This window comes from Berghia stephanieae, chromosome 3 (genome assembly GCF_034508935.2).
Source record: "Berghia stephanieae isolate SIO BIC M18660-M18661 chromosome 3, UCSD_Bste_1.3, whole genome shotgun sequence".
Classification (NCBI taxonomy): Eukaryota; Metazoa; Mollusca; class Gastropoda; order Nudibranchia; family Aeolidiidae; genus Berghia; species Berghia stephanieae.
Genome location: NC_088362.1, coordinates 23,903,482 through 23,913,246, shown reverse-complemented (window position 1 = coordinate 23,913,246; position 9,765 = coordinate 23,903,482). Strand labels below are relative to the sequence as shown.

General features: G+C 37.1%; 1 protein-coding gene across 4 annotated transcripts in view; it reads right to left on the bottom strand.

Annotated features, from left to right (window-relative positions):
* The window catches only part of LOC144967394 (uncharacterized), a 30,227-nt gene extending 26,984 nt beyond the window's left edge, over positions 1 to 3,243 (bottom strand). For 2 of the 4 annotated variants that reach the window (XM_078904536.1, XM_078904539.1), the window contains exons 1-3: positions 3,100 to 3,243; positions 2,048 to 2,127; positions 842 to 931 (exon numbers count right to left, since the gene is read on the bottom strand). In XM_078904536.1, the coding sequence (XP_078760662.1) occupies positions 842 to 931; positions 2,048 to 2,077 (120 nt within the window). In that variant the 5' untranslated portion in view covers positions 2,078 to 2,127; positions 3,100 to 3,243. Of the gene's footprint in view, positions 1 to 841; positions 932 to 2,047; positions 2,128 to 2,963 lie in introns of all 4 variants that reach the window. The other 2 variants (XM_078904538.1, XM_078904537.1) reach the window with 2 other exon arrangements.
* Between the last annotated feature and the right edge of the window lie 6,522 nt (positions 3,244 to 9,765).

The following is a 9,765-nucleotide window of genomic DNA, read 5'->3' as shown; positions in this document are numbered from 1 at the left end:
GTCATAGCACACAAGTAATTTAGGTATGTTTTGCCTGTCTGTGTGATAAAATTAGTTGACAAGAAAAGCTTTTTATAGTTTGAGCTTTTCTTTTTTTCTTTCTACCTCTCTTTTTTTTATAGCTTTGAATTTCATTAAATGAAAAATGTTAGCATACATTTTCTATCATATTCTTAAGTTCACATTTTAATAACTCTCTGTTGTAGATACAACATGGACAACATCTCCATTCTACACACAATCTTTAAAAAATATATTCAAAGACACTTATTCTCTGAGATACATAAATATAAAAATCAGAAAAGAAATGTAAGATAAAGTGCCTGACAAACTAGACAGAAAATAACGCCTGATCCCAGCCTTTTCCCATCCTCAAATATTACACCGCATAATTTTATCCTGCCTCATTTATATATATACCAAACACGGGTCGATTCAGGCTCAAAAACCTTAAAATAAAAAAAACACTGAAATACATTTTATGGCAGATTTGTGGTCTATCTGGTTTCCAAGTAATGTATGTATGCTTTCATTGTTTTTTTTTTTTTGTTATTGTTGGCTGAAGATGGGTTTTGGGCCCAAAATGTTCTGTGTTTGGTATTTTGTTCTTTTTTGAACCTGTCATTTTCATTCTTGTTTATATATAAAACAAAATTGACGTCAGTCAGCTCTTTGTTATTGTTTTTAGCCAGCCATTTTTATGAGTAGTTCTCACAAAATGCTATCAATCAGACAATAAACATTCAAGGTTACACATAGTTTGTGTGTTGGTATGTTATATCTGGCTGGTATATGTTGTGAATTGTTTTTTTTAATGCATAGCATCAATAGCTTTTCCTACCCTGTCTTTGTAATGTGGATCCTCCCCATCACCCAACGCTGATTTCAAACCTGCCAAGTCGTTTTCCAGAATGGCTCGACTGATAACAGTCTGGAAATAGAACCAGGAAAAGTTTTAAGTAAAGATACATGTAAATTATAAAGACACACATGTAGTCATCAAATAACAACAATGATAATGATGATGATAATGGTGATGATGATGATGAATATATTTCCCTTTATAATAGTGTATTGATAAAATAATAATAATAATAATAATAATAATAAATAATAATATAATAATAATATAATAATAATAATAATAATAATAATAATAATAATGATGATGACAATAATAATAATAATAATAATAATAATAATAATAATAATAATAATAATAATAATAATAATAATAATAATAATAATAATAATAATAATATAAATAATAATAATATAATAAAATAATAATAATAATAATAATAATAATAATAATAATAATAATAATAATAATAATAATTATAATAATCACTGCCATACTGCCTTTCACTGTGCATGCACATTTAAATTTGAGTCCTATTAACCACGGGCCGGGAGACTTTTCAGATTCAAGTCCGAATTGCCACTTCAGTCATCTTAATATAATGTCTGATTTAAGAAGGAAGCAAATTCCATTTCTTCTTCTTCTTCTTCTTCTTCTTCTTCTTCTTCTTCTTCTTCTTCTTCTTCTTCTTCTTCTTCTTCTTCTTCTTCTTCTACATTCTTGTTAGCCTGTAACTTCAACATTTTGAATATTCGACAGATTTTTGTATTGTTCTTCCATTGGAAATGTAAGTCAAATTCACTGCCTCAAAGTTGAAAAACAGCAACGCATCAAAATAGTTTAAATGACCCATCAGCTCGACTTTTTGAGCATCAATAGAACAGACTGTTTAATGTCAATGGATTTTAAATCACGAGCTTGTGCATATTAACTACTTTATAAAAATATAGAGGAAATGGGAGGAATCTCAATGACAATATGTCAGCGGCCCGACATTACAAACAGTAAATTGTAAATTCTTCATTGGACTGATAATTATTACCGATTAATATTGTGTCCACAATTTGGGTCTGGAGTTGCTTTTAGTTGAACTGTTTGTAATGTAAGAGATCAACACATTTGAACTTTCTCCTGAAAATTAATTTTAAAAGCAATTATTCAATAGAAAATAATAGAACGAGTTACCTCCTCCTTCTCGTACATTATCCCTGCCATTTTCTTTCTAAGTCTCAGATTCTTTTATTTCGATGCTATGTTCCGAAGATCTGTTTGGAAAAAATATATATTGACAAAAACACGAATTTAAAAAAAAATCAAAACAACCTTAGGTTATCTAAGTCTTTACTGTCTTTCTTTCCTACTGCTTTTTTTTCTATCTCTGCCTCAAAAAATATGTTTGCTTATTAAAATACCCTGAATACAAAATATTTTTTAACTTGAAAAGAAGGTGATCCAACGTCAGCTGAGACAATTGGTTCTTTGCTTCTGTCAGTTTCAGAGATTGCTTTTCAATACCATCAACTCAAAACTAATAAAGGAAAAATAAAACCCAACAAATTAATGTTTTCAAATTTAAAAAAATAATATAATTAAGCATTTATTGGCATTATAATTATAGGACTTCTCATTAAGTTTAAGTTCTGTATTTTTCCGTGAATCATGCATGTATAAAATATTATTGAGGAGGAGAGACTCTAGTAGATACATTTGCATTCAGTCTTAAGTTCAATGCATTGTGTATCTAGTAAATGTATCGTAATTATTATATTATTATCCAGTTTCACACTATTTGTTTGAGCAATGTATAAATCACAATAAAAATTTTCCACTTTGTGGATAATAAAGATGTATTATTATTATTATTATTAAACATTATTATTATTAATATATATTTATAAAAGATGTATTATTATTATTATCATCATCAACATTATTATTATTATTATTGTCACCATTGTTATTGTTATTAATGTTATCATCATCGACATTATTATTATTATATTTATAATTATTATCATTTTTATTAGATATGTTTTTCTTCTCCGGGAGCCCTTCCGTATGAGTGAGGGTTCTATGTCTAGATAGATAGTCTTAGACTTACACTTAGACTTAGTCGTCTTTCTATTATGTTATTCCATTATTTTATTTACTTTTTTTTTCCGTAATTCTTTTTTCAGACGTTTATTTATTCAATTGTTGTCAATTCACGGTTGCATTTCAAAAACTGTAGAACAAACCTTGACTGGTTTTTAAGGTTTTGAATTTGCTATTATTCTAGTTTGAACCTAGAAAACTTGATCGATCTACTGGACATTTTGAAAAGTGAACTCTGTGGCCCGTGCATTGGGCAGCCATGTTGTTTCTAAGGCAAGCAAAAACAAGTCGTAACCTTTTTAATTCGATTAATAATTTAAATTTACTGATGAAGGCTTCATTTTCTCCTCATTCCCCTTTGGGTTCACCTGTATTGTGACGTCACAAACTCTTAGGATGGAATAACAGTGAACGAACTCACTGGTTAATCTGTGACAGGGCTACCCAATTTATCGCATCACAAAACCTGGTAGTGACAATAATAAACCATATACTCGTTTTATTCCTAAATCCTTGGAAGTGTGTAATGTAACCACCAGTCCTTCGGAGTGTACTTGTGATGAATAGGTTACATATTGAATCATAATGCCGCTACACACCTGCCAGTAGAAATGTCATTTATAAATGGCACTTAGAAATGTCATTTATACCGTGACAAAGTGTGCCATCCACAGCGTTCAGGTAAATCGAGGAGAATCCCCCCCCCCCCCCCCCCCCAAAAAAAAAACAAAAACAAAAACAAAACAAACAAACAAACAAAAAAACAAAAACAAAAAACAAACAAAAAAAAAAACAAACAATAAAAAACAAAAAAAATCATACACAAGCAACTTGTGAAGAAACCGCCACTCTTAATTGTCTAGATGGACTCAGAATACAATTTCCAAATGTAATAAAAACATTGCTGAAACATCTCGCAAGAACCAACACAAGAAGCAAAAGCTGTCCGAGACAGATTCACTGGTTACTTTGACACCACTGACAGAGTTTCTTGGCAAGATAAATAAGCACTGGGCCATAATTGATTCCATTGACTTGATGTAAAATACTATTTAAACATTAAATGTGTGAGTGTGTGTGTGTGTGTGTGTGTGTGTGTGTGTGCTCGCGCGCACGTGTTTGTATCGTCCTCTTCTTCTGTCTCAGCTTAGTAATTTTCATTTAATCTTTAATAAATAGTATTTTACATTTACATCAAGTCAATTGAATCAATTTTGACCCAGTGCGTATTTATATTGCCAAGAAGCTTTGTCAACAGTGAATCTATCTCGGACAGCTTTTACATCTTGTGTTGGATTCTTGCGAGATGTTTCAGCAATGTTCATACATTTGGACCTTGTATCCGGAGTCCACCTAGAATATTATGAGTGGAGGTTTCTACACGATCCAGTTGCTCAATCGGTGTATAATTTTGAGGGCCTTTTTTTTTTAAATCGTCTTTCCTGATTGGTGTGGATGACAGATTTTGTCATGACAATACGCTTCAACAGTCGTAACGTCACTTCCCTCGTAATGACGCATGGTAACTTAGTAACTGGCTCTAAACTATCGGAACAATGGCGGACGCCCTTATGAAATATTTCTTCGACGAGCATAAAAGCTTATCCAGAGGAAAAAAAACACATTATAACAACGATCATGTTTTGACTTTTACACATTCAGATCATAAGACATAAGAAAAGTTCTAGCCAGCATGAAGAATAAAAAGTACCAATTTTCTTTATTTAGAACCACGATGGCCGCCGTTGCTGGGCGACGTGACATCAGACTATTGAATCGAATTCTACCGATAGGTGTGTAGCGCGAGCGGACATTAATGTGTACCTTTTCGAGCTGATAGGAATAAATGTATTGATCCCGTGCTTTTAATTAACATACTCGCAACATCTGCTAGCCAGATGAAACGTAAATGAACACACAGAACAATATTATGTTACCCTAAACTTGTTTTTTGTTTTGTTTGTTAACAGTCTGATTTATTTTAGTGTAAACTAATCACTCAACTGGTGGTCTAAAAACAATAACAAAGACCGGAATGACATCATCTTCGATCTATCTATACATGCCACGACTAAAAAAGTTATGCCCCCTATTCATTGTCCGGAAGACTACATGGGTACACACTTCCTATAAATAGGAGTCCTTCAAGTTCAAGCTCATGAAGCCGGCATTCATCCCGGTTTCTAAAGCGTGAAAAGGAAAATAGCAATTTCTTGCTACCCTTTGGATAGGGCGCCAGTATATCACACACTACTTTCCGCCAAATCTAACAGACCCAGCTTCCCAATCACTGCTGGGTGGACAGAGGGATCAGAGAAAAAGAAATCTGGACTTCACCTGGGATCGATCTCGGCCCCTTTGCGTATGAATCGAGTGCTCTACCAACTGAGCTATCGACCCCCCCCCCCCCCCCCGCCACCCTCTCCTCCCGAAAGCAATCATGGGCTTGGTCAGTATTGTTGTAATGGACAATAGTTTGCAGAGGTTTGAGGATAGAGAGTATTTCCATTACAACAATGATCCCGTGGGGCTATGTGGTCTAGTGGTATGACACTCGCTTTCGGATCGGAAGGTCCTGAGTTCGAGCCTCGCTCGGGGCATAGTTGAGTCCTTGGAAAAGGCTCTTCACTCACATTCTCTCACCGTACTCAGGAGTAAAATGAGTACCTGACCATTAACAGCGTTGTCTCTGTCTGAAAAAAAGTTGTAATATCGCCTAACAAGCGTCATGTCTCGTTCTACATGTTAATTGTTGCTGTTGGTTATGGACCCCTTGTAAAGCGCATTGAGCACATAAAGTGAGTATTGCGCAATATAAAAGCTCAATCTCAAAAAACAATTTGGGTTATCAGACCTGTAAATAAGTACACGTCGTGGGCAGTCAACATTCAGAGGACACATCTTGTTTCTTCCAAGCCCGTCGTTATAGACGTTGGGTGCAATTTTATCAAATTACTTTGTATTGATGCTGTGCGTTTAGCCGAAATGTTCACAACATCCGCCAGTCGGATATAACGTACCAACACACAAAATTTTATGTAACTTTGAACGTTCATATTTGATTGGTTGATCTTAGTGAGAACTACTCATAAAAATGACTGAATGAAAACAATAATGAAGAGCTGCGTGACGTCAATTTCGTTCCTTCTATTTATACCGTATTCCATTTTATAGTTAGAACGAAACTGACGTCATTCAGCTCTTTGTCAATCAGACTGTAGACTTTTAAGGTTACACATAATTTTGTGTTTTGGTACGTTATATCCGGCTGGCGGGTGTTATGAGCGTTTTACCTAAACGCAAAGCATCCATTTTCGATAAAATGGACGTATTATGTGTCAATGATGTGTAGTTTGTTTTGTTTTTTTAATGGAAGATCAACATTGTATCAGGAATGTTTTGCCACTCATGTGTGTCGTCTCGTTGTTCAACAAATCAATATTGGGCAGGGCGCCAGCTGCTCCACAAAGACAACGACAAACACACAATAATATGACTAGTTACTTTATTTGCAGCCAACTGAAGCGTTTGAAGACATGAGAATGCCTGCAGGTCAACCAAAGCGTTGGAAGCGTGAAGCCGATAAAATATGCAGTATGTCGTATGCGTGAATAATGAATATTAATATTAGTTACTGGCAATTCCAGTCACTGTCATGTGTTGATAGAAATGCGTTTATTTTTTTAAAAACGCACCAGTTCTGTCCACAATTATCGATCGCACTAATACACACGGCTATGCATAGTTTTAAACGGTTCTAGTCTAAAACTAAAAGTATTTACTGATAACTAATCACCGAGCGAGTCGTATCATTCATTGTATACACACTCGTCTTTTTCAGGGGTTGTATTCTCCATTTAATTTTAATCCATCATTTGATGCGAGGTGGGATTTTGTTACCTCAAGTTCAAGTCCTTAGGCAGGATGCAAAAGGCACACTGTGCCCATCACCGCAAATCTTCTTATACACATATTATTATAACACCACACTAACTCTGTCACTCCAGTCATTCGATACTCCTGGTGTTCTTGTGTATGTGGGAAATGCCTTGAAATAATGTGGAGTCTTTGATGTCTATTATATCATGTGGAAGTTTGTTCCCTATATTCTTTTTATCTTCTCTCTTGGCATCAGACAATAGTTGACATGTCTGTGGTCTTGCAATGATTGGGCTGATCCAACTTCATTCTATCGTTTTGTATGTTTGATCTGGCGGGCAGATACTGTATTTTACTTATTGCATAGCATTGAGTCATTGGAGTGTAAAAAGCTTTTCGTATTGCAAAATTGTGTCCAAAGGCAGCCTCTTATGGTTTTCACACTACTATGTTATGACGATCGACCCAATCAGCAAAGTCTGGTCCGCATTCGTGCACCGTCGGGTAGCATCGTCACAACACACCGTTCGGCTAGATGCTCTGCCGTCTCAGGTTCTTGCCCACAGCGAGTACATGTTGACAGGTAGTAAGACCCCACCGATGAAGCGCACTGGCCGTGAGGCAGCTCCTCGACCGAAGCCGATTCACAGTCACCCAGGGTCTCCTCTTACTGGTATCAAAACCTGGCAACTTCTCACCAAGCTTAGAGGAGGTAACGTCCCCGCTCCCACGAGGGATTGAATTCGTCCAAACCGACTTCCATCTCGTATGTGCAGCTCTAGACGTAGTCAGGGATTTTGCGTACAAGGGTTGCCGGGACTTATTTCGGCTCGAAACGGGGGCGGCGTCCATTATGCGCATCAGAGGGGTATCCCCTCCCCGTGTGGTGTCCGGGGTCCCTCAACTGAGAGGGTCAAGAATAGCCCAACGTCAAGCCAGCGTGTCGTAAAAGGCGACTAATGGTGTGTGATTCCCCCATCTTTGAGTCACCTGGTCCTCCAGGTTGGGGGTTGGCAAAGGGTTAACACCCCTTTCCGTTAAACTCAAACCGTTACAGAAACACAGACAGACAAAACAAATCCTTTTTTTAGCTTGGGCGACCGAAGAGTTTCTGGAATTACAGAATTTATGAAGGACAACAGACAAAGCCGAAAGGACTCTGCTGACCCGATGACGTCTTCGCCAAACAAGCAGCTTCGAATTGCGTCGTGGAACGTTCGCACCATGTATGAAGCAGGAAAAAGCTCTCAAGTTGTGACTGAGATGAGAAGATACAGGCTGCATATACTTGGAGTAAGCGAAACCCACTGGATACAATCCGGACAGAAACACCTCAAGTCTGGGGAGAAAATTTTATATTCAGGGAGATGGGACGGGATTCATACACAGGGAGTAGGAATAATTCTAAGCAAGTTTGCCCAGAAGTCACTGAGAGGATGGGAACAATGCGGAGAAAGGATCATCATGGTGTCCTTTACAACAAGGAGTCAGAAGATCAGCATGAACATTGTACAGATCTATGCCCCAACAAATGATGCAACAGATGAGGACAAAGATACATTTTATGGTCTGCTACAACAAGTCATTGACAAGTTGCCAAGGAAAGACATCAACATATTGATGGGAGATGCTAATGCAAAAGTGGGACAGGATAACGTAGGCTATGAAGGTATCATGGGACGTCATGGCATGGGAGAAATGAATGATAATGGTGAGAGATTTGCAAATTTCTGTGCATTCAACAGTTTGATGATTGGAAGATCAGTGTTCCCCCATAAGAGGATCCACAAAGCAACTTGGGTCTCACCAGATGGTGTGACAGAGAATCAGATTGATCATTTTTGTATCTCTCGTAGATTCAGACGTTCATTGGAAGATGTGACAGTACGGAGAGGGGCAGATGTTGGATCAGACCACCACCTGCTATTGGCAAAGCTTAAGCTCCGACTCAGAAAACACGGGCCAGATCACATACAAGAAGAAAATTCGAGGTGAATGCACTTGATGGGGAAAAGAATGAGGAATTCAAACTACGATTGAGTAATAGATTCCAACCTCTTACTGAGCTCGAGGAGGACATAGATGTAGAGTCACATTGGGCAAAGATCAAGGAAGTCTACATAACAACTTGCCACGAGGTATTGGGGGTAAAGAAATCGGAACATAAAGAATGGATAAGTCCAACCACCTTGGACCTTATTGAAAAGAGGAGAACAAGGAAGGAACAAGTGAATGCAAGCCGAACAAGGGCTTCAAGACTGGATGCACAAGAGCAGTATCGAGCCATAGCTAAGCAGAGACGCCAACTTTAAATTTGGCTCACAGGAGTTTCAGACACCACTCGTAGGAATTTCAATGCCGAAAGAGGAATTTCCACACACAAGAAAAAGGAATTGGAATGGTATTTGGCATTGTGTTTACATATTGTATAGTTCTAAATAGATAACTGATTAGAATTAAATTATGATACATAAACATATTGCCAAATACAATCCCAAAGTTTCCTTATTTTAAATGAAGTAAAGCGCCAAAACCTAATGGTAGAGATTGTAGTACTGGCGGTAGTGAGGATGATGTGGTGTTAGTGGTTGTAGTAATAGTGGTAGCGATGATGAAGATGTGATATTGGTTGTTGTAGTAGTAGTAGTGGTGGTAGTGATGATGATATGGTGGTGGTTGAAGTAGTAGTGGTAGTGATGATGATATGGTGGTGGTTGAAGTAGTAGTGGTAGTGATGATGATGTGGTGGTGGTTGTAGTAGTAGTGGTAGTGATGATGATATGGTGGTGGTGGTGGTTGAAGTAGTAGTTGTAGTGTTGATGATGTGGTGGTGGTATAGTGGTTGTAGTAGTGGTGGTAGTGATGGTGGTTGTAGTACAAATGGTAGTGATGATGATGTGGTGGTGGTTGTAGTAGTAGTCGTGGTAGTG